Source organism: Oncorhynchus mykiss, chromosome 13, assembly GCF_013265735.2.
Source record: "Oncorhynchus mykiss isolate Arlee chromosome 13, USDA_OmykA_1.1, whole genome shotgun sequence".
NCBI lineage: Eukaryota > Metazoa > Chordata > Actinopteri > Salmoniformes > Salmonidae > Oncorhynchus > Oncorhynchus mykiss.
Genome location: NC_048577.1, coordinates 11,110,673 through 11,135,280, shown reverse-complemented (window position 1 = coordinate 11,135,280; position 24,608 = coordinate 11,110,673). Strand labels below are relative to the sequence as shown.

The following is a 24,608-nucleotide window of genomic DNA, read 5'->3' as shown; positions in this document are numbered from 1 at the left end:
GGACCTTGAGATGCTTCTTACGGAGCCACTCCTTAGTTGCCCTGGCTGTGTGTTTCGGGTTGTTGTCATGCTGGAAGACCCAGCTACAACCCATCTTCAATGCTCTTACTGAGGGAAGGAGGTTGTTGGCCAAGATCTCGCGATACATGGCCCCATCCATCCTCCCCTCAATACGGTGCAGTCGTCCTGTCCATTTTGCAGAAAAGCATCCCCAAAGAATGATGTTTCCACCTCCATGCTTCACGGTTGGGATGGTGTCCTTGGGGTTGTACTGTTGCCTTCTCACCAAGCTGCTTGCCTATTGTCCTGTAGCCCATCCCAGCCTTGTGCAGGTCTACAATTTTATCCCTGATGTCCTTACACAGCTCTCTGGTCTGGGCCATTGTGGAGAGGTTGGAGTCTGTTTGATTGAGTGTGTGGACAGGTGTCTTTTATACAGGTAATGAGTTCAAACAGGTGCAGTTAATACAGGTAATGAGTGGAGAACAGGAGGGCTTCTTAAAGAAAAACTAACAGGTCTGTGAGAGACGGAATTCTTACTGGTTGGTAGGTGATCAAATACTTATGTCATGCAATAAAATGCAAATTAATTACTTAAAAATCATACAATGTGATTTTCTGGATTTTTTTCTTTAGATTCCGTCTCTCACAGTTGATGTGTACCTATGATAAAAAATGACAGACCTCTACATGCTTTGTAAGTAGGAAAACCTGCAAAATCGGCAGTGTTATCAAATACTTGTTCTCCCCACTGTATGTAAATGTTTAAGCTATATACGGTACCAACATATGGTTGAAAATATAAATATACAGGAGTAACTTGAAAAGACTTGATTTTGGATTGTAAAAAATCTGGACCATTTCAGTTTGCACTCACCAGCTGTTCCATTCAATTGTATGCTACTCCATTCGACTATATCCACTCACCAGGTATGTGAGGTGAGTGATGAGTTCCCTGTGGGCCTTATCGGCAGTGTTGATGTGTAGACTGAGGCCAAGGCTCTGCCCCAGAGAGACTGTGGTGGTCCCAGTGGAGATATACAGGTAGTTCTGTCTCTGTTGGTCAAAGGGTGTGTAGGGGTGAAGGGTCATCTGCTGTCTGGCCTGCTGCTCTGGCTGTAGGCCCGTCTGTTTGGTCTCAGCCTGTGTGTTTAGGATTTACAGGACACACACATGAAAACCAAGACACACACGCACACATGCTCGCACAGCCATACACAGATACACACACGTACACAAGTACACAGAAACAGACAGGCAAAGTTTTGCTTATGAACACTAAGAACCGATAGTTGTTATAACTGCTTAGGGCATTACTGATGGTGGATATAGCTGGTTATACTTGATTATAAGCACCATTAGCTCTACTGAGTGTGATTATAGAAGGTTATAGCAGGTTATAGCTGGTTATAAGCCCTGTTAGCGGTACTCACAGTGATGATCTGAGGGCCTAGCTCAGCAGGCATGTTGATGGCGGTCCTGATGGTGCCACGGTGGCTGGTGATTGGGTTGGCCAGGAGGCTCACCTGGACCGGGACGTTATGAGCCGGGGAACCATCCTGGAAACTCACCTGGATCTGAAGAACACCGTTAGAACCCGTTAGAAGGTAACCTGATCCACCACCCTGACCACTGCGCTCTCGTTTCTTTTAACAGAATGTAAGCTTGTGAGATGAGGATGGTAGAACGAGGCTAGTTAGAAGAACCTGGTAGAGATATAAAACACTTTATACCTGGATCTGAACCAGACTCTCTTATCTCAGAATGATATTATTATATTGCATCTCTATGGCTCTTATCTCCCATAAGGTTGATCCTTTCTGTCTATCAGGCGTTGATGTTGTGAGTTTACCATGATGTCGAAGGGCAAGCCAGGCTTGTAGTACTTTGGTGTTTCTATGAAGGAGAGGACGTAAGGGGACTTCACTATCTTAATACCAGACTTCTCTGCTTCCACCAGGTCACTGCCTATAGAGGAGTAGAAAGATACAACACTGTGTTAGCCCGCTGAGTCAAAGTTTAGGCATTAGCTTGGGGAGCTACCACAAGTCTTTAGGTCTCAAGCAAGGTTTTAAATCAATCCTACCATAGTTTGATGGACTGGGTTCTAACCTAGGCATTAGCTTGGGAAGCTAACGTAAGTCATCAGGTTTTGGATAGCCTGCATCTGACCTTTTTCATTCGAAGGTCCATTGTAATTTAATTCAACAAAACTTTATTGACCTTACCTGATTTGGTCAGCACTGAGGCCTTGACGTAAATAGAGCTTCCAACCAGGGAGCTGAGGTCGGGGTAGGCCTTCCTGATCTCCGCCATGGTCAATGTAGCGGTGCCTTGCTGCAGCTGAAATGAAGGAAGGAAAATGGCAGTTGTTGTATGTTTACACTTTACGCTGAATTGATCTTCCTTTGATGTGTGAGGTGTGTATGACTTTAAGTTGTGGAAAGGGTCTAGCACTTCATAATGTAGTGTACTACCAGTACTCACATTGGTGACCTGCTTGATCAATGGTAACCTCCTCTTCTCCTTGTTCACCTCCACCCCAAACATCACGTAGGCCGTTCCCTGGACATCTTCACCATACAGGTATCTGTGACCAAAGAAATACAATTACTAGAACGGCCTCACCATACAGGAATCTGTGACCAAAGAAATACAATTACTAGAACGGCCTCACCATTCAGGTAGCTGTGACCAAAGAAATACAATTACTAGAACGGCCTCACCATACAGGTAGCTGTGACCATAGAAATACAATTACTAGAACGGCCTCACCATAAGGTAGCTGTGACCATAGAAATACAATTACTAGAACGGCCTCACCATAAGGTAGCTGTGACCATAGAAATACAATTACTAGAACGGCCTCACCATACAGGTATCTGTGACCATAGAAATACAATTACTAGAACGGCCTCACCATACAGGTATCTGTGACCATAGAAATACAATTACTAGAACGGCCTCACCATACAGGTAGCTGTGACCAAAGAAATACAATTACTAGAACAGCCTCACCATACAGGTAGCTGTGACCATAGAAATACAATTACTAGAACGGCCTCACCAAACAGGCAGCTGTTACCATAGAGCTAGAATTACTGGAACAGACATTTCCATTCAAGTCAACAGTCGTTCTATGATGGGTGAGCTATTTTTGTGACAATTATCCATTATCACAACTATTATTACAGTGTTAATGTCGCTTTCACGTCCTGTCGGGAAACTGATATTTCCGACTTGCTTACTCGTTGTAGAACGATGATATCCGAGTTTCCCACTTGGGAAGTATCAGAATCAACCAACAGGAAGCTTAATTTTAACTCTTGAGGTGCTGAGTATCTGAAATGTCATGAACCCGGCATTAGTAACACTTTGTCTGAAGGGGACCTACATAAGGGTTTCATAAACCATACATAACACATTAATAAGCAATACAGTAGGTCTACTTTAGTGTTACTAACCTGGCTGTGATCTCCACCACCAGCTCAGTATCATCCAGACGGAGGAAGGGTTTCTTGGGAGTCAGTGTGACATTGAAAGCAGGCAGCACTGCAACAGAGCATTGTGTTAGCTCCCCAAGCTTCTGCCCAGGCTTTAGCTCAACGAGTAATAATATGGATAATAATATGGAGAGGGAACCACGTTGAATGACGCACAGGCACGTGCAGACATATTTACAAAGCCCTTCCACCTACCGTATTTCTTCACGTCAAACTCACTACTGAACTTGTTCTGTTGCCAGTTGTCAAATTTTGCAATGATCTTCCACGTTCCCTCACTATGACAGACACACACAAACACACACACACACACACACAAACACACACACACAAACACACGTATTAGCATTAGTAAATGGCAGTAGGATAGGGGTAACACTTTGTATGGACATCCTCTTCATACAGTATTCCAAGCACATTTATAACGGCGTATGAGTTATAACTGCTCATAATGACTACATTCATAGAGCATTATGACCAGGCGGCATCATGATTTATAAAGCAAAGTGTTACATATTTGAAAACCAGGCTAGAATCCTCATATCAGGCTAGAATCCTCATATCAGGCTAGAATCCTCATATCAGGCTCGAATCCTCATATCAGGCTAGAATCCTCATATCAGGCTAGAATCCTCATACCAGTCTAGAATCCTCATACCAGGCTAGAAACGTCATGATGTTCCTGACTCACTTGACTATGTCAGGTAGAACGTGAGTATCAGCAAAGATTCCATTCTTAGCTATGGTCCTGGAGGTCTGTTTCACCACGACGCCGTCTGAATTCTGACACACACACACACACACCTTAAATCGTATGAAATATTTGTATTTCTAAAACATAATGAAGTGTTACTTTCTATAATTTAAGACATGTAGGCTAAAGGGCATGTGATTAAATTTTAGCCACCTGGAATTCAATGGTGATGGAGCTGTTGATGGCCTGGAAGGTAGGTGTAGACACAAAGGCCCTGCAGCGTACTGCAGAGAGAGAGGGAGAGAGAGAGCGATCAGACAGACGGAGACGCCATTCATCATTCACATGAACCTAACATGTCATTGAGAACTGTCTTTCTCTCTCTCCCTCATCCCCCTCACCAGTGTCTCCAGGTTTGTAGAGGGGCTTGTCTGTCTGGATGAAGATGTATCCAGAGTGGAAGGAGACCATAACAACCTGTTCAGCTTCGTGGTAGCCCCCAAACTCTGCTTTCACATACACATACTGGTTCCTGGAGGACTCCTCATTCCCCTTGTCCAGACGCTTTGAGGGGAGCTGGGAGGGGGAAGAAGAAGTATTTTATAAGCAGATATTAGCCTTTATAATGTATTGGAGGTTCAGTCAAAATGGCAGTTATTTATTCTGGATCATAAAGACCGTATAATAAGGCATTATACAGGGGACATACATACTCATGACAAGTCTTAATCACCTGTATGGTCTACTCTTGAGGGTGTGGTGAATTGAACTGAATCTAATGGAATCACCTGTATGATCTTGAGGGTGTGGTGAATTGAACTGAATCTAATGGAATCACCTGTATGGTCTTGAGGGTGTGGTGAATTGAACTGAATCTAACGGAATCACCTGTATGGTCTAGTCTTGAGGGTGTGGTGAATTGAACTGAATCTAATGGAATCACCTGTATGATCTTGAGGGTGTGGTGTATTGAACTGAATCTAATGGAATCACCTGTATGATCTTGAGGGTGTGGTGTATTGAACTGAATCTAATGGAATCACTTGTATGATCTTGAGGGTGTGGTGTATTGAACTGAATCTAATGGAATCACTTGTATGATCTTGAGGTTGTGGTGTATTGAACTGAATCTAATGGAATCACTTGTATAATCTTGAGGGTGTGGTGTATTGAACTGAATCTAATGGAATCACTTGTATGATCTTGAGGGTGTGGTGTATTGAACTGAATCACCTTTATGATCTTGAGGGTGTAGTGAATTGAACTGAATCACCTTTATGATCTTGAGGGTGTGGTAGCTGTTCACCGGGCCGAGTGTGACGGTGTCCTGCAGGAGCTGGTACCTCCTCTCCGGGTAGTCATGGACTGTTATGGTGACGGTGACAGGGCTGTTAAGGCCATGGGATTCTAAATAGATTGACTCCTCACTGTCTGTTCTCAGAATGTTAGGGGCTAGGAGGATGAACCTGGGGTGAGGGGGACAACAGAGGAGGCGAGGGTGGAGGTACAAGAGAGAGGAGAAGGGATGAGAGGGAGAACAGGGAGAAGATTAAGGAGGGAGAGGAAGAGAGAGTGAGAAGATCACTTTTTTATTTTATAATCTTACCCATTTGGCAAACTTTGACATGCATACAGTAGAGTAGTATTTTAGTAACCGAAAGGATTGCCTTTTTGTGCTTATCTAGATACTTTTGGGAGCACTGTACCTTGGTTCCAGACTGATGTGGTCTTTTGGATTTCTTCTACTGTAAATAAATGAAGCATTGTTTTTTCCTTTAATGCCAACATTTGGTAGTGCGACATGAGGGTTCAACAAGGTAGAGAAGATTCTGTACTCACTCATGAAGATCAAAATACATGTCAAGGTCCATATATTCAAATCTGAATGGGCACATTGAGTGTTGTATACATTTCAGAGAACTGCATTGTTCTTAGACTGATATTACTAATAATACATTATTGATCATTATGATTACATATTGCAGTTACGTGTTACTGTGAATTAGGAATATAGTGAATATTTAGATTTGGTCTGAATTAGAATAAATAGAAGAGATAATAATCATAGACCCTACCGGCGACGATCCCGTGGACTCAGTCGCATCCTAAAAAGTTGAGAAAAACATCTGTTAAAAATGTGACAGTCAGGGAGTACAGTTTAAAACAGCCCAGAAACAAGTAAAAAATAACTATATTTTACTATTTTGATTAGCCCACTGTGTAATATACAACCCCAAGAAATCGCGCCTGTCAGCAGTCAAGTTTAAGAAATAGCGCTTTTAGTAGAGAGAAAAAACTTAGTACGGTCTACGGCAGCAAAATGAAAAGTTGAGAAAGGAAAACTTACCGTTCTCGGTTTGGGTTGTTGAATATTTGGGCGCAACAGCTACAGAAAACGCAAACCAACAAAATGTGGAGCAGTGTTCCCCCTGCCATTCTGACAGTGTATGGAACTAAACTCTCACGACACTGGGGAAAGAACTCTTTCACACAGAGACAACACACACCCCCCCCCCCAGAGCCCAGCCCCCAAAGAGTGTGATATTTTGGCAGACTATATTCAAGCAATACCTATCCCTTTTTTAATTGGTGAATACAATTGCTAACCAAATGCAGCTAAGCTTCAACAATGCTAAGAGGTCAGTTGCTTTTGTAATCATGCAACATACCCCAAATAGTATGCCTCCTCTGCGTGTGTAGCAAAGACAGAACATTTGATATTCCCAATATGAATCATACATGACTGGGATCCATGGCTGTGCATTATGTTCTAAGTTATCTTGATCATGGCTTATAGTTTCTATAAAGAAAATACAAAAACGACATTGATTTACAGCGAGAGCCGCAAAGGCCCGGATATTTATCAGATGAAATGAAATGTACATGTATTACCAAGAGCAATGTGGACATACACTGCATATCAAAGGACAAGTGTTTTCAATGACATTCACATAATCACTCCACTCTGTAGAATACACGACTTCTACACGAATCAATACAACTGGAAAACAACATCTCGTCCATAGTTATTTAGGGTGAAAAGATCCCGTTGTCAAACACATTCTGTACCTTCAGTCCCAGTCTCACACACACACACAATTTGGCCATAGAGCAAACTGTCTCGTAGCCGGTTTACACCAGACTGAATGCAGGGCTCACCATTGTTTCAATACACATAGAAAGTGGGTACACATGGATGCACATCACAATGATAACATGTAAACCAAACAGGAGACAACTTAGTCATTTTGAATACATTCTATTGACACAGAAGTGCTACTGTACCTAGCAAAATAGTGTCGCAGCGATTGCTAACTAAACCATTTTAGCAGGCTAGCTTATCATTTTGGCTCACTATGGGGCAAAACAATTCGCAAATGTACCATTAATTAGCCACCGCAAAATTTATTTTGCTAGCAAACACTGCAGCGGGTTCTATGACATCTCCACTTTCCAAGCATATTGAGCTCAGCATTCAGTCTGTTTTAACCAGGCTAAAGGTCTGGTTTGTCTAACACAAAGTCAACAGTCCATCCTCATACTCCTAGGTCTGGCTTCAGGTTGATGTTTACCATAGCTACAGATCTAGGATCAGATTCCCCTCCTCCAACCTTAACTATTTAGTGGAGGAAAGTCAAAACTGACTCAAGATCAGCATCTAGGGGAAACTTGACCCTACACCCCGGGGTCGGAGTCGGAGGAGTCACTGTAGTCTGCAACCAGTGACGTCCTCAACACCCCAGAGCAACCACTGTCATGGTCCTCCAGTACTGTCCCACAATCCTCTCCTTTCGATCGTCCTCTGTCCTCTTCTTCTGTTGTGGTGTTAAGAATCTGCATCTCCAGAGATCTCATGTGAGTTTCAACCATTTCCTGTCTCTGCTCAGGCTGTGCAACTCCCAAATCTGTCCCCCCAGTCCTTTGTGTTTGTGCAACCTGTAACTCCTTCCCCTCCGGCGAGAGACTGTTTCCCAGATCATTGGTTCCTGGGTCTGAGTTCCTGCGTGTGACTGTAGCGCAGACCTCTGGTTTGTTCCCAGAGCCCTCGGTCTTCCTGTGGATAACCACACACACACACACTATCAATCAACTGTGTAGAAAATATGGTGAACACACTGCAACAGGTTAGCACAACAAAAAGGTGGCTTAGGTTACATGAACATTACTGGGCCTGTTTTCACAAAGCGTTTCAGAGTAGAAGTACTGATCTAGGGTCAGCTCCATCCTGTCCATGTAATCTTATTCATTATGATCCAGAAGGGAAAACTGATTCATACATAATGATGTTGATAAATCCACTAACATTCATGTAAATTGTAAAGTCTTTTGACTAGTTGTGTGTTGGGCCCAAGGAAGATTATCTGTCGTCATTGGCATCAGCAAATAGGGAAATTCTAATTCACCCATTCATTGACCTACCTCCTTATGAGACTGTGTGGGTTAGGGGAGGAGACTTGGGGACCCAGGGCTTTGGCCACAGCAGCACCTTTCCCCTGTAGGCCCAGCTTCTGAAGAAGGCTGCCTGCAGCGCTACCTGGTGGCAGAGTGGGGGAACTGAACCAGGAGCGGCTAGAGATCTCCTTCCGCTTGTAGTTCTGCCTGTCATCGTAGGCTAGAGGAAGGGGATGAGGAAGGGGATGAGGAGAGGATGGTGTTCTTTTATGAAAAAGTAGTGTGTGTGTGTAGTCTGTGTGTGTGTGTGTGTGCACGCTTGCCTGTGATATAGTGTGTATGAACAGTGTGTGATTGAGAGAGTCTGGTTTAGAGTGCATTATTATTCTCTGTGTGTGTGTTGTACATGCCCACTTACAGTCAGGAGCTGTGTAGGTGAGCAGTGCTGCTAGTTTCTTGTCCTCCTCTTTCTCGGGCAGCAGAGGGATGGACAGATTTGTCCTCTTTCTCACGGCGTTGTCTTTCTCCTCCTCCTCCGCCATCACTTTCTTCTCAGTCTGCGTATTAGATCAGTGGAGATGAACAGTTAAGTCAGCAGCCCTAAAGACAGACCTACACCTATCCACCCTATTTACACAACGTCCCATTGAGATACATCTCCTTTACAAGGGGCTTCTCGCATCCTCGCCGCCTTTTGAACCATACTGGAGGAAAAACTCCCAAGGTCCCTCCACACTGACCTACTTCTCCAATGTGTTTTAAGGAGGCAAGGACAAAGGATACGAGGAATCAAGGAAAAACTATTTGACAAAGAGTCCAAGTAATTCCATGTGCGAATCCCAATCCTCTCTCTTTCCTCCTGAAGTGTGCACTCATTCCAAAGCATTGGATTGTGTAGGCATGGCTAGACTAGAGGGAGGCGAACAAGTGTACACTTCAGGAGAAGGGTAGAGAATCTAAATGTGGCCTCGAGTGCATTGTAAATTGTAATTACTTCGCTACTATGGCCTATTTATTGCCCTACCACCTAACGCCATTTGCACACACTGTATATAGACTTCCTTTTTTTCCCTATTGTGTTATTGACTGTGCGCTTGTTTATCCCATGTGTAACTCTGTGTTGTCTGTTCACACTGCTTTGCTTTATCTTGGCCAGGTCGCAGTTGTAAATGAGAACTTGTACTCAACTAGCCTACCTGGTTAAATAAAGGTGAAATTAAATAAATAAACAGTTATGATCTGAATGCAGTGCATTTACCCTGAACTTCCTGCGGAGCTTGCTGTTGAGTATGAAGTCGTCCTTCCATCCAGCCTGATGATCCTGTAGCTCAGACAGAGAGGGAAGAGCCTTCCTCAGTTTCTCCTTGTCCTTACCACCATGGTCCAGCTTATACATGGGGTCTGTCTCTAACTTCTCCTTCTCACTACGCTCTGGGGAGACACACAGAGGGAGCAGGGACAGGAAAGGGGGGGGGGTATAGGGGGGTGGTAGAGAGAGGGAAATAAGGGGGGTAGGTGACAAAAGAAGAGAGCACATGAGAGATAAAGGGAAGACAATGAGGCCTAAGAAATGAGCAGACAAGACACTGACATGGAGGAATAAAGGAACTGATATCAATAGTGCCATTGTTGGAAGAGAATTGGAGTCCATTCTGTTTTGGGGTTTGACGTATTAAAGAATAAGAGGTCGGGACTAAAAGGTGGCTGAGAGGCCAAATGTCATTAGTTGCCAGGGATGAGGATGTTCGTTGTCGGCCATACCCCATCCTTCTTCTCACACACCTAACAGAATGTAAAGGTCAACGAGGAGAAATGAGTTACCTGTAGTGAGGATCTGTTCATTGTCAGCCATGTCCCATCTCTCCTCCTTCCGCTGCGCGCCGCACACGATGACGTAATCACAGGTGGCCGGGTCTGTCTGCATCTCAATGTAGTTCACACACAGGTGGCACTTCATCCGGAACCTGAAGAGGAGCACACAGGTAAACCAACACAGATGTATGTATTGGCCTTCAGTGTGTGTGTGTGTGTGTGTGTGTGTGTGTGTGTGTGAGATTGAGATGTGTCTGGTCTCACCTGTAGATTGGCGTGGTGTAGTAGTTCCCCACTTTCTTCTTCTCAGCGTTATAACGTACACCTGAGTGACACAAATGTATGATAAGAAATGGCTGTAATTGATTATGTTTCTGAAAAAGGAAAACATATAGCAACTTGGTTGAAAACTGAGAATGGACGAGAGAGCTTACCCATGCCGATGTGATTCTTGCAGCCATCACACCAGATATTATAGGGCATCTCAAACCTGTGAAAATACATAGACAAGAGTCAGTTTCCTGTAACCCTCCTGTAACCACTGAATTTGATGTTTGTGTTACTGACCGGATGATGAGGATACCCTGGGACAGTTTCCTGGCCCTCTCTCGTAGAGCATGGGTTCCATGGTAACCATTGAGGGAGCCATGCTAGAGAGAGGGATGGGGAGAAATGGAAAGCGAGAAAAGAGTCAGAGTGAGAACAGGTTAAGAGGCTCACGTGTAGACTGATTTCTTAAATCCATTAACCTATCTATTATATGTGATGATGGTCAGTAGTCATATTTACCTTCTGTGGGTCGAAGTCCGGAGGGTAGTAATGGTTTTGTCCTTTCCTCTCACCCTGAGAAAGGAGATATGGAAAAGGAGGAAAGTGTGAACACCTAGTAAGTATTCAACACACTAGTAGTGTGGCACCAGATTCTCTCTACATGGATAAGGGGGAATAACTAGTCAGTTGTACAACTCCTGCATTTAACCCAACCTTTCTGAATCAGATAGGTACTGCCTTTAAATCAGCATCCTCGTCACGGGACCCGGTGAGCAGTTGTTGTTGGGGGTTAGCTGCCTTGCTCAAGGGCAGAACGGCAGATTTTTCCACCTTACCGGCTCGGGGATTCGAAACAGCGACCTTTCGGTTGCTGGCCCAACGCTCTTAACCGCAAGGCTACCTGCCGCTCCAGTGGGGCTTCCTCACCGAGGAAACCTGGTGCCACCAGTGGGGCTTCCTCACCGAGGAAACCTGGTGCCACCAGTGGGGCTTCCTCACCGAGGAAACCTGGTGCCACCAGTGGGGCTTCCTCACAGAGGAAACCTGGTGCCACCAGTGGGGCTTCCTCACCGAGGAAAACTGGTGCCACCAGTGGTGGACAAATACTAAAAGAGCTCATTTACAAGGACACTAATGTTCGCTACTAGTGTGTTGAACACATTTTGATGTGGCCTGGCAACTTACCATGTTGTTAGCTTGTACAGCGCACTAGAAGATAGCCTTTGTCACCTAGGGGAGAAAACACAGGGTCATAGCTTCGTTTTTGTGTTTACAAATGTTTGCACACCTTGAAGTTAGCCATCTAACTTAGACGTTCGAAATAAGATAGCTTATTTACAAGCACAACCGCTAGCATAGCTAACTAGCTCACGCTACCATCTTGAATAATAAGCCAAACAACCGTTTTAGGAATGTAACAGGAGATGTGGGCCCATAATTAACACGAACTGTAACCGAAACATAACTGTTTTCGAAGAAAAACAATTGAGATATCACAAAGTAGCGTGCTCCTTACGGTTTTCCAAAGCATTAGCTAGCAGAACAAAATCGACAACAGTGCATACACAAAAACGTCACTTCCGTTTTGTGAGAAACGTCACACATTGGTGTCTGCTTTTTTTAATCGTCTCTGATTAATTGTGCCTGCACAAAGACTTCTACTTTTTGTGAAGATATTTTCGTATACTTATTTTTGTACCCCAAGACCCATTGGAAAAGTCCACAACTATGACAATTCACCTTTTTACCTCCCTCCTCCGTTGTAAGTTGTTATGATGGAAACCAGAGCGTCCATCAAAGTGAAGGGACATGGGCAGTCAGGAGACAGGCCAAAACTCCTGGATAATATCAACATAACTCAGTTAGCATAGGCACTGGACTCTGGAGAAACCTCAGACTGTGTGTGTCTGCCAGGGGGGTTAGTTTTGACCTGGTGGATGTGCCAGAGACGTGAGGGATACCCACTACAGGTGTCTCCCTTAACAGAGAGAAGAAACAGTCTGGCAGGTAATGACTGAGAGTGGGAAAATGTATTATCTCCATAATCATTCTATTCTGGATGTTGGTCTGACCTGGGTCAATACAGTATGCCAATTAGGCCTAGGCCTATGATAGAACAAGACTGTCTCTCCAGCTATGAAAGGATTTTTTTTCCGAATTTCACATATCTCTGAATATGAAAATGTTTCCCCCACCAAAAAAGATTCTAAAAGTAGCTTTTTAGGCTACTGACTTCTATGTCAATTTGTATCTGCCCCTCACTCTCACTGTTTTCCTTTTTAATAAAAGCAATGACTACATTGGAAGAAAAGAGGCATGGCCAGAGAAGAGGTCTGGGGAAATGATGGGCTACTGTCTATCAAGGATCAGGTGATTAGGACTGGAGGGAGGGATGCAGGGTAAGGAATGGAAGGGAGAGGTCAGGGATACAGCAAGAAGGATGGATGGAGGGAGGGAGGGATGCAGGGTAAGGAATAGAAGGGAGAGGTCAGGGATACAGCAAGAAGGATGGAGGGAGGGAGGGAGGGAGGGAGGGAGGGAGGGAGGGAGGGAGGGAGGGAGGGAGGGAGGGAGGGAGGGTAAGGAATGGAAGGGAGAGGTCAGGGATACAGCAAGAAGGATGGAGGGAGGGAGGGATGCAGGGTAAGGAATGGAAGGGAGAGGTCAGGGATACAGCAAGAAGGATGGAGGGAGGGAGGGAGGGGTGCAGGGTAAGGAATGGAAGGGAGAGGTCAGGGATACAGCAAGAAGGATGGAGGGAGGGAGGGATGCAGGGTAAGGAATGGAATGGAGAGATCAGGGATACAGCAAGAAGGATGGAGGGAGGGAGGCAGAGATGCAGGGTAAGGAATGGAAGGGAGAGATCAGGGATACAGCAAGAAGGATGGAGGGAGGGAGGGATGCAGGGTAAGGAATGGAAGGGAGAGATCAGGGATACAGCAAGAAGGATGGAGGGAGGGAGGATGCAGGGTAAGAAATGGAATGGAGAGATCAGGGATACAGCAAGAAGGATGGAGGGAGGGAGGTAGGGAGGGAGGGAGGGATGCCGGGTAATGAATGGAAGGGAGAGATCAGGGATACAGCAAGAAGGAGGGAGGGAGGGAGGGAGGGAGGGGGGGATGGAGGGAGGGGGGGATGGAGATGTTGTAGGTGGAAGGAGGGAGGGATCAGGGATAGGGCGAGACTCAAAAAGGATGGATGGAGAAATAGATGCTCAGGGTGGATGGAGGGGGGGATGGAGACAGATGGAGGGATAGAGAGAAAGAGATTCTCGGTGCAGGTGTCTATCTGATCCAGATTTACGTTGTAAACAGCATTCCGAAGTTTGATATGCTGTGGCATTGAGTTTGACATTCCGTGGATAAATCCCCTTAGAATGCTTCCCATTACAGGAACGTTGCTCCCATCTAACATTCCTGCCCGGCACAGACAGACAAGCCCTATTTGGGCTGACCCAGAGAGACCAGCCCTCTCCGCGGTCCAACCACCACCAGGAATGCACAAGCCAGCAATGCTCAGGAAGAGACATCGATCTGACCTGTCTGTCTATCAGTCTGTTAGTACCATGGATCCATCCCTTCATCAGTACATGTCTCTATCACTCTATCAGTCTGTCCAGTGGATCCCTCCGCGATCTAGGCCTAGATTACTCTATCATTCTATCAGTCTGATAGAAAGGATCCCTCCTCCTCTAGGCCCAAATGGGCCTATCAGTCTATCAATGGGACATCTCAGAGAGTGATATGTCTATTGCCAGGAATTTACAGACAGCAACCTCAGGAATAGCTATCTCCTAAACCAGTAGAAGCCCTTACCGAGTAGGATAAGTTCCCCTTAGTCATGGTCAGTTTTGCATCTTTCTCCCTTAATGGTTCAAGTTAGCAGGCCATGTTGGGGGGACGTTAGCTCAGTTGGTCCTAGAACTGTGCTTAGAGAGCCTGTTGCACCATCAAACAACACTGTAAGCCCATCAGACACAGACAGGCAGACTCTGAACCCTTCCAAGAGAGTTTATCTTTATTTACTGCTCTACACCAAACGTTAGGAGAAGAGATTTGAAACAAATGTGTTTCCACTGATCCCTACAGGGCCTGATCCAGTTGTGTTTTGAACCTGGGCCAAGCAGTCTGGTAGTTGCAGGGAGAAAGACTGCTCTAAGATCAGTTGAAGTATGTTTCTCTGAGGTTAATGGTTATGATTTGGCAGAGTGAGACTGATCCAGAGTGGCATTATCTGATATTGAAAGGTCTGTAGATCCCCTATAAACAAGTCACCTTCACAGGAGATCAGCTGCGTAAGGTAGAGGCTGGACACAAGGTAGCCAATAAGCAATGCTCAACATTGTTATCAGACATTACTACAGTGCACAATTAGTAACACCATCAACCATTGGCTCGGTGTAAGGAGTAAGGATTTGACACTGCAGTGACTGGCCTTCCGAGATGCTTTTGTGATGAAGGCATCATATCGAAATCGGGATGACCGCCGTTTAACTCAGAGCTTTCAGGTGAGACATCAGCACTCCGGGTAAGAGACGGAATACAGAAAGAAGCTCGCACACATTCATCTCCCGGTTAATCCTCTCGGAAAACATGGAGCGTGAGAGGGCAAAGGGCCTGACACATTCCTTCCACCTCCCGCCCGGAGAAAAGGATGAAGATGGAGAGAGAAAGAGGGAGGAGAAGGAGGAGGAGGGATACAGTGATAGAACAATCCCCTTGGTATTTCTCTTGAAGATATGGTCTGGAATTTAAAGATGTCTCAGGTAGAGAGGAATGAGAAGAATCTGACAACAGTGTCATGTCAGGAAAACATAACTCATATAGGCCTATACAGACAATGGTGTATCATGCATATAGTATGAAACAAATGTTTATTACACTTCATGTTTCGCATAGGGTATTTGGAAATGATCACTTTTAGCCCAACAAGGCCATAGAGTCAGCTAGGATTGATTGACAAATGTCTCGGCTGCTTGTTTGAATACCAGAAGGCAGAAAGACACCAACCAGCGGATGACAATGTCTATGGGTGTTGTCTGTGTCTGTGCTCCTTCTCAGTATAGAAAATTGGACACATGGTTTTCCGTAACCATGCTTACTCACATCATATTTCCCTCTGAGTTGTAGGCTAAGTCACTGTCTACACCATGTACCATTCTGTAGCTGTGGGCATTTACACATTCCTGCACGGTCAGCATGTTCCATCCCAAAGCCTCTCAAGTCTTCCTACTTCTGTCGTCACTGATTCCAGACAGTAACATAAATACACCAGATTGTATCTGATCGTACTTCTGATTTTCTGCCTTACTTTAGCTGTTACTGAGGTATTCTCCCTCCCCTGGCCTGGTGCTACACTACATAGACCTACCATCACACCTTAGCTGTTACTGAGGTATTCTCCCTCCCCCGGCCTGGTGCTACACTACATAGACCTACCATCACACCTTAGCTGTTACTGAGGCATTCTCCCTCCCCTGGCCTGGTGCTTCACTACATAGACCTACCATCACACCTTAGCTGTTACTGAGGTATTCTCCCTCCCCTGGCCTGGTGCTACACTACATACAGTAGACCTACCATCACACCTTAGCTGTTACTGATGTATTCTCCCTACCCTGGCCTAGTGCTACACTACATAGACCTACCATCACACCTTAGCTGTTACTGAGGTATTCTCCCTCCCCAGGCCTGGTGCTGCACTACATAGACCTACCATCACACCTTAGCTGTTACTGAGGTATTCTCCCTCCCCTGGCCTGGTGCTACACTACATACAGTAGACCTACCATCACACCTTAGCTGTTACTGAGGTATTCTCCCTCCCCTGGCCTGGTGCTACACTACATACAGTAGACCTACCATCACACCTTAGCTGTTACTGAGGTATTCTCCCTCCCCTGGCCTGGTGCTACACTACATAGACCTACCATCACACCTTAGCTGTTACTGAGGTATTCTCCCTCCCCTGACCTGGTGCTTCACTACATAGACCTACCATCACACGTTAGAAGCCCAATTCATTCAATTTCTTACATGGTGTCCTAAAGTCAGTTTTCGGTAATGTGACCATTAGGGTTCTTACTAATTGCGTAGCGTGTATTTACCTCGCCTTAAATGACAGAAAGAACTTCTCCGGGTAGAGGAGGATGGAGAGACGTGGAGCGGAGACGACTGATGTAAAAAACAGAATGTGTATAATGTGTAGGTTTTACAGGAGCTATGTTTAAACCTTAAACAATCTGTCTCTCTCTTCAGAGGCAGGAGAGCTGTATCAGGCCTGACCTGGAGTACGTACAGTATGTCATCATGGAGACAGTACATGAATGGTGCTGAGAGATGCAGGGACAGGTATTCTGGGTAAAGTGATGGCTGATAATGGAAGGAGAGAAAAAGTGAAGAGCAAAAGTAGTAGAGAGTGGAATCGACTCAGTCGTCTTGTCACTGTTGATGATCAGGATGTTCACCTAGTGAGAAATGTCCAGTCATACGGTCCGTGAGGGCTTAAAGACGTCATTGAGAGTTTAGACAAGAGACTTGAACGCATATCCTCAAACATCATTAGCTTCCCTTTCCCACCAGGAGGGTTAGTCACCAGTTAGATGTGGTTTGTGTCACAGTCATCACATGATGGTCAGCAGCATCAAAGCATTCATGAAAACTCTTAACAGTCTGGAAGATTATTGTCTGAATTGGTCACTGAATAAACCCTCTGAATCAATGCAGTCTGACACACACACACACACACACACACACACACACACACACACACACACACACACACACACACACACACACACACACACACACACACATACACACACACACACACACACACACACACACACACACACACACACACACATACAAGCAGAGAGAGAGCTGTATTGGCAGGTGAGCTGTTTCTCAATATCCCTCGTGGACACACACATACACACACACACACACACACACAAAAGAGAAGGAATGAAGGAATGATAGCTGATGTCATCTTGATACAGTGTCATATTAGGCCTAGACTACATGCTTTCTTCCGCCCATGGGCTTATTTGGTTGTGATTGTGAAAAGACGGTTTGGGCGCCCAGTGTTTTTCCATGTTACAGATACTGACTGACACACACTCACTCACCCACACACACACACACACACACACACACACACACACACACACACACACACACACACACACACACAAGCAGAGAGAGAGAGCTCTATGGGTAGGTGTGTGTGTGTGTGTGTGTGTGTGTGTGTGTGTGTGTGTGTGTGTGTGTGTGTGTGTGTGTGTGTGTGTGTGTGTGTGTGTGTTAGAGGGCCAGATGGGCAGGGTTATGGGGCTATTCCATTGGCAATCTCAATCAAGCCCAGCTAAAGTATTTGAAATGATTTGGTCTGATAATGTGACCTGACAAGCCCACATTTCCAACCAAATCCCTGAATTTATGGAAGAAGTTACTGAAGATCTGGGAATGTCAGTCGCCAGTCTCGGAATGTCCATTAAAATATCTCCTGTCCTGTTTTTTTCCTTCTTCTCTTTTTTAATTACGACCATCCCTTCCCTCTTTTATTTCAACTCTTTCTTTACTGACCCGAAAGAGACAGAAATGCATTCTTCGCTTTCTGTCTCATTTGAACATTGACCTGGTGGACTTTTTACTTAACTGTCTATTTTTCTATGTCCTCAAGTCAGTGTCAATCCCCCAGGTCTTTTGTTAATATTACACCCCCCCCCCCCCCCGCTCCCTCTCTCTCTTTCTTCATCTGTTCAAGTGGTAGTTCTGCGTTCTGCCTAGCATCAATTGCCAACCAACTCAACCTCTGACCAGCCTAGCCCGCCATTCAACTTCAAAACAGCTTTAAGTTATTAGCCTCCAGATTTCATTTTTCCCATGAAGCAACCTTTGCATCCATCGGAAAACACCTGGGCCCTCAGAACTAAATTTATACCTGTTAAATATAATCCCAATATGACACATTTCTTGGTCAAACACCCATCCAACAATCAAACCGCTAACCGTCAAAACTCAAGTGAGTCTACGGGCTTGGCGCTTTGGCGAGGAACGGGTTAGTGTACCCCCCCCCCCCTCTGTTTCACCCCCCCACATCCTGTCTCATCCCCCCTTCTTTTCAGAGGGATATATAATGGAGGTTGGGACTCTGTTGCATCTCAGCATCACTCGTAGACACTCATCCACTGTTCAATCGTTTACTTAGAGAGGAAGAGGGATCAACATAAGAGAAGAGGGGAGATATGAGGTCTCTACTGAAGCTGGTTGTTCTGCTGTTCTGTGTCCAGAGAGGAGAGGGACACTGGATGCGCTCACTACTCGGTAAGGATGGATGGGGGTCACGACTCACGACCTTCGACATTGGAGATGGGACAGGATAGAATTTTTTCCTATTTTCTTCAGTTTTGTACTGGGTTATATGTATCTAGATATTGTTGTGTACTTTGAGATTGGTTTACATCAGGATGATGTTTGACACTGGGACTTGAGTGACAAGGCATACACAGTCACTGGAGAATTTTGAGACCATATTGTGTGATTTCTGTTCTGAAGATTTTCTGTAGGGTAGCACTGACTATCAGTCTACTGCAGTCTATAGTGTAATGCAATCTGGTCCAAGCTGGTGTGATGAGTTTTTTAATAACCCTCTCTCTTTATCACCATCTTTCAGAGCAGCGAGGCAAAGCATCATCCTCCCCATCAGAGGAGGAGAGGAGAGGTGGAGGAGGAGAATCCAACAAAGGGAACAACAACAATAAGAACACAGAAGGTTCCGGATTTGGAGTAGAAGACCAAAGGGGTTCCGTCCCATCCCCAGCCCCAATCATCCCAATCCGGTCCCGCCGCTCTTCAACCCAATGTCGTCTCCGCTCCATCCTCCTCCAGGTACGAGAGCTGGGTCTGGGCTACGACGCGGACGAGACCGTCCTCTTCAAGTACTGCAGCGGAGACTGTCCCCGTGTCCGCTCCAACCATGATCTGACCCTGACCAACCTGCTCCTGAGGGGGGCCCTGCCCGAGCAGAATGGAGAGCTGTGGCAGAATGGACCATGCTGCAGGCCCACCCACCACGAAGATCTAGCCTTTTTGGATAACGCCCATCGCTGGCACAAGGTGGAGAAGCTGTCGGCTGCAGGGTGTACCTGTGTGGGTTAATGGGGAGGAGCTGGACGTGAAGGGGGAGGGCCTGAACATTGACTTTTGGGCCGTGGCCATTGGCTGTTCAGAATGCAATGGGAGCGGCATAGAGGCTCAGGCTGTACAAAAGGAGAATCAGGAGGAGAGATTACAGATGTAGCTAGAATTTGCTAGAAAGAAATGCATTCATTTTGCGTATGTATATTTATATTTATTTAAAGTTGCTTTGGGGGAGTTTTATTATTATACCAATGACGTTGAATGGATCTTATTATGCTGCATAGATTAAATGAATAGTGGTTAACACTATGGTTGATTGTTGAGTAAAACTGTTACCATTCCAAAAAAAGGTCCTCAGCAAACCAACCAGGTATTTATGTAAAATAAATGATTTATTTATTTGAGATGATAACTGTATGATGCTACTTAATTTATTTTGTCCATGTGCCATGTTCATATGTACAACTCGTAATAAAGACAACCATATCTACACGTTTTATGACCAATGTTGGTGAGTGATATTACATTTTCCCTCATGGCTACTAAGAAATATATATTAGAGCCTATGGTTCATTTGGAGAACACAAAGGGCTTATTCCAGACTCATCATTTACAAAACATTTACAATGAATATTAAATAAAACATTATTGATAATGCTGGGACATCAGCAGCACTTTCATTCATTTATTCCATATTTTAGCCATGGAAGCAACAGCATGTCACTTTTCAACCACACAACCATTTCCCTCAACCGAACTCCGATCCCTGACCCTTAGTCAAGAACAGGCAGTTCAGTACAGTAGGGAACTCATCAGTTCTGACGATATCATGACTCTTGTCCTTTCTGTTATGTCCACCTAATGATTACTATGCTTTCTCCTGTTGAACAACCACCACGTCCTCTTCAGTTTCCTCTGGCTCCGCCCCCCACACCTGGACACGCCCCTCCATGGCTGTGAGGAGGCGGGTCTCCGAGGGGTGGAAAGACAGCGATTGGACGACAGCCTTCCCGACTGGCAGCTTCAGCATCAGAGAACCCTGAGAGAGAAACAAGAGATGTTCAAAGATGGAAAGAATCTAACACCAATAGGCACACATACCAAGTCCTTGAATCTGCAGCTGTTGACATTTACAGATACTGCTGTGCTATTCCGTTTCAAATACGCATCCAGTAAGCAAAATCAACCAATCAAATCAATTAATTTTGATAGGTAGTGGAGCTATCTATTAGATGAACAAATCCTCCATCCCTCGTACCTCTACCAGGTCCCAGCAGTACACGTGTCCGTCTTCAGAGCAGCTCAGGACGTGAGTATCCTTACTGGACAGACAGCAGTCCAGCTTGTAGCCCTTCATCTTGTGTCCTGTGTATTCTCCCAGCATCTCCCCTGTGCTCTTGTCCAGTAGACGCACGGTGGAGTCCAGGCTGGAGGTCAGAGTGCACTGGCCGTCCGCACTGAAACACACACACGTGATGGGGCCTGGAACACAGAGACAAACACATAACAAATCAATGTGACTCAGGGTGGTTTAGGTACAGAAGTTAGTGATAGTTAGTACAACAACTAGTTGGTACTAGATACTGACTGTTGATGAAGTCCACATGCAGCTGGCCCATCCGCAGGTCATACCTTCTCACTCTCCCGTCCACTGACCTGGAGATAGACATGAGATAGAAAAGATGCTTAGAGGACTCTTCTATAAGAATGAAACTGAAATGAACAGAAAAGTTCAGACTTGGTACTGACCCAGTGAGCAGCTCGTGTTCAGACACCTTCAGACTGCTGACACCATCTTGAGCCTCGTCCAGAATCTGGATGGGGTCAAATTTTCTGGACCTGGTGTCCCAGCAGCGCACTGTCCCATCTATGGAGCCTAGAGACCGACACGAGCACGCACGCACACACACACACACAGTCACACACACAGTCACACACACACAGTCACACACACACACACACACACACACACACACACACACACACACACACACACACACGTGAGGTGGGTCCTGTTGTGGATGAGCAGGACAATGCTGAAGCCACAAACCTGGTTGTAGAGGTGACTGAGATGCACTTTGCTGAGGAAGGACGGAGGAACGAGAAAACTCACCAGATAAAATGACTGTAGCTTCTTCATTGAACTGGACACAGTTGACTTTCTGCAAACAGAGAGACAGACCAGAGCCATATCCATGTTAATAAATGGCTCCAGTTAGAGGGTTAGTTGTTGTATTCTTTCCTGTCTCTATTCCTTCAACATAAACATCTCTTTCTATATTTTTTTCTGACCCACCTGACCTCTCCTACCCGCCTCTTTCCCCCTCCCCACTTTCTCTAAAACTCCATCTCTCTCTCTGTGACACAGGAAAATATAGTTGTATTGTTTTCTCTCACCCCAGCGTGACCCCTGAGTTTCCGGGTGACCTGTCCCGTGGCGACGTCCCAGAGGATCACCGTCTTGTCCGAGCTGCAGGAACACAGCTGGCTGTTGTCATAGGAACTAGGGAAGGAATCGATGGTAAGACACACACCATTACCTCAGATCATATTCCCCCAGGGGCCCAGAGGCAGCAGGGAGACAGTGAAGGACAAAGTAGGCAGATGGATAGAGGAAGACTACACAAGCAAGCATGTAGATGGATCACATAGAGAATGACCAGCAGAAGCAAGACTGACAGAGAGTAAAGGACACAGAAGGCAGATGGAGGATAGGGGAACTTAAACAAGAATACTGAATGAGTAAAAAATGTGCTACTTCTTATCTATCTATACAGTATGTCTCATTTCTAATGCATATCTCCTACTTCATATAGGGGAACATACAGGCATTGGCATCTGCATATAAGCTAGCTATCACACTGAAAGAGAACGCTTAGTGAAGTTAAGTGCTTTCCACTCAATCAGATCTAGGATCAGCTTTATTTAACTCAAATTTGGCCTTTACCAAACACATTCTTCAATAAAGTATTCCTCAATCAGCTGTCTGTATTGCTCCAGAGCAAGGGTCTCCATCAGGCAGATCTACCAGTAGCTCTCAGCCCACCTGTGAGTAGCTCGCCAATCAATTCTGAAAGAGCATTTTTTAAACGTATTCCATCGCAAACGGTCATAAACATAAAGCTCCCGGCTACTATCCAATCAAATCCACAGTGACATTATCCCACCCCTGGTTAGCCACCACTGCCTTCAAAATCCAAACTTAGCACAATATCTGACAATTCATTTCCAGCAATATTGCTGTCTGTTTAGTGCACGCGTTTGTCTATCACTCTGTTTGCAGGACATTTAGCAATGATGATAACCGTCTTGTGGGTAGACAGAAAGACTTTCCCCCAAAACTTTCTCAATGAAATGTTAAGTGCAAAGTAGGCTTACCTGACAGAACTATATTATGATTATTTGTATCAATTGTTTTGCAAACCCTGCCATGACGTGCTGCAGCAGTTGTCTCAGCAGAAACATCGCTCAACTGACACATTCCCCTCTTCACTAAAACGTTTCAATTAATTGGTTTTTTTCAGACCAATTTTTTTCTTCAGATGTGATTTAAGCACTGACATGGACTCAAAACATCAATTTTCAATGTTTCTCTTTGAATAATTGTAATATTGAGAGTAGTTTTACAAATGATTTTACGAGGTATATTGACATAAAACACATCTGTTGAACACTTAGGACCCCAGGAAGAGTTGCAGGTCTCGTGACAGAAAAGGTTGGAGACCCCTGCTGTAGAGACACCAAATCATCACTTTTTGCACCGTTTTGGAGACTACAAAAACTCAAATCAGATTAAAAAATTGACCTAACTCAGTGGAGATTAAAGGGATCTCCAGAGTAAGCCATCCCTGAGACCGGGTCTGGTAACTCGTACCTCTGCAGGTTAACAATTAAGTAACGTACCACAGAAGTTTATGCAAGAGGGCTTTACAACCAAAAAGAGCGCAATGCATCGATCTACAAGACTTCAAAGAGGGCCAGCTTACTTTCTGATATAGGTTTGTGTAATAATACAGATACTGACCCATCAGCATCTAGAACCTCGTATCCATGGCCACTGTACGTCTTCAGCAGTGTCCCTCGACTTACACTCCACAACTTCAGAGACTTGTCACTGCCGCAAGACAGCAGGTAGTTACCATCAGCTGAGAAAGAGAGGGGTGGGGGAGAAAGAGACAGGGTGGGGGAGAAAGAGACAGGGAGGGAGAAAGAGGTGGGTCGAGAGAAAATGAGAGGATGAAAAACACCCGAAACGCGTTATGTAGATACAGCCTCTCATGACATACACAAGCAGCTCCAAGTAGAGCAACAGTCAATGCACCTCACGGTATGGGTGTTTGTTTGAGTTCTCACCATTGAATCGCACAGCTCTTACAGCCCCTTGTTGGCAGTCTATGGTCCTGAGAAGGTTTTGGGGGAGCTGAGGGACCTCAGGTTTGGGCTGGGGAAACGACATTTCACACTTCTGCCTGTAGAAAGAGAGGTTGAAACATATAGCTATTATTTTTCTCCTGACTTGAGGATCAACTACGCTAACGTTAGTAGTGGAAAGAGCAAGTGCTATGGAAAGAGCATCATGGAACTTGGATAGATATCTACCTGAAATACCTTGCTTGTTCACTTTAGTTTGATGAGAGAGCAATCATTAACTGACTCATATTGATTTATGTTAGCTAACAGCAAACGAACAAGTCCTTTTTTCCCCCCTACAGTTTATGCTCCAGAATGTTCATATTTTTGCAAATGTGTGGTTTACTTCCTGTCTGTGATAATCGTTTCGTTCCGGGTAAAAGC

General features: G+C 45.1%; 4 protein-coding genes across 7 annotated transcripts in view; 1 reads left to right on the top strand and 3 right to left on the bottom strand.

Annotated features, from left to right (window-relative positions):
* Positions 1-6,673, bottom strand: part of LOC110514149 (venom factor) — a 28,583-nt gene extending 21,910 nt beyond the window's left edge. The window contains exons 1-15 of one of the 2 annotated variants that reach the window (XM_036942310.1): positions 6,545-6,673; positions 6,273-6,302; positions 6,037-6,078; positions 5,904-5,942; positions 5,471-5,663; positions 4,599-4,773; positions 4,411-4,481; positions 4,195-4,286; positions 3,699-3,781; positions 3,465-3,552; positions 2,488-2,590; positions 2,229-2,343; positions 1,853-1,968; positions 1,434-1,577; positions 928-1,143 (exon numbers count right to left, since the gene is read on the bottom strand). In XM_036942310.1, the coding sequence (XP_036798205.1) occupies positions 928-1,143; positions 1,434-1,577; positions 1,853-1,968; positions 2,229-2,343; positions 2,488-2,590; positions 3,465-3,552; positions 3,699-3,781; positions 4,195-4,286; positions 4,411-4,481; positions 4,599-4,773; positions 5,471-5,663; positions 5,904-5,942; positions 6,037-6,078; positions 6,273-6,302; positions 6,545-6,633 (1,596 nt within the window). In that variant the 5' untranslated portion in view covers positions 6,634-6,673. The remainder of the gene's footprint in view (positions 1-927; positions 1,144-1,433; positions 1,578-1,852; positions 1,969-2,228; positions 2,344-2,487; positions 2,591-3,464; positions 3,553-3,698; positions 3,782-4,194; positions 4,287-4,410; positions 4,482-4,598; positions 4,774-5,470; positions 5,664-5,903; positions 5,943-6,036; positions 6,079-6,272; positions 6,303-6,544) is intronic. The other variant, XM_036942311.1, reaches the window with a different exon arrangement.
* Positions 6,674-7,026: 353 nt separating this feature from the next.
* On the bottom strand, positions 7,027-12,276 carry LOC110485568 (coiled-coil domain-containing protein 130 homolog). Of its 2 annotated transcripts, none has more exons than XM_036942339.1 (11): positions 12,188-12,276; positions 11,857-11,901; positions 11,191-11,244; positions 10,969-11,051; positions 10,836-10,891; positions 10,666-10,726; positions 10,411-10,553; positions 9,848-10,020; positions 9,008-9,146; positions 8,617-8,809; positions 7,027-8,251 (listed from the first exon to the last, which is right to left on the bottom strand). In XM_036942339.1, the coding sequence occupies exons 2-11, from the start codon at positions 11,857-11,859 to the stop codon at positions 7,873-7,875; spliced, it is 1,284 nt and encodes a 427-aa protein (XP_036798234.1). In that variant the 5' UTR covers positions 11,860-11,901; positions 12,188-12,276; the 3' UTR covers positions 7,027-7,872. The 2 variants fall into 2 exon arrangements, with proteins under 2 accessions (XP_036798234.1, XP_036798235.1); XM_036942340.1 differs by lacking the exon at positions 12,188-12,276 and adding an exon at positions 12,074-12,092.
* A 6,912-nt stretch (positions 12,277-19,188) lies between these two features.
* On the top strand, positions 19,189-20,146 carry LOC110485570 (persephin-like). The gene has a single exon (XM_036942359.1). The coding sequence runs from the start codon at positions 19,305-19,307 to the stop codon at positions 19,830-19,832; it is 528 nt and encodes a 175-aa protein (XP_036798254.1). The 5' UTR covers positions 19,189-19,304; the 3' UTR covers positions 19,833-20,146.
* A 339-nt stretch (positions 20,147-20,485) lies between these two features.
* LOC110485569 (WD repeat domain-containing protein 83) lies at positions 20,486-24,591 on the bottom strand. Of its 2 annotated transcripts, none has more exons than XM_036942344.1 (9): positions 24,414-24,591; positions 24,168-24,283; positions 23,839-23,959; positions 22,212-22,317; positions 21,928-21,976; positions 21,564-21,690; positions 21,403-21,470; positions 21,073-21,296; positions 20,486-20,853 (listed from the first exon to the last, which is right to left on the bottom strand). In XM_036942344.1, exons 2-9 carry the CDS (start codon positions 24,268-24,270, stop codon positions 20,683-20,685), a joined length of 969 nt encoding a protein of 322 aa, XP_036798239.1. In that variant the 5' UTR covers positions 24,271-24,283; positions 24,414-24,591; the 3' UTR covers positions 20,486-20,682. The 2 variants fall into 2 exon arrangements, with proteins under 2 accessions (XP_036798239.1, XP_036798240.1); XM_036942345.1 differs by having other exon boundaries at positions 24,423-24,590.
* Positions 24,592-24,608: the final 17 nt, after the last annotated feature.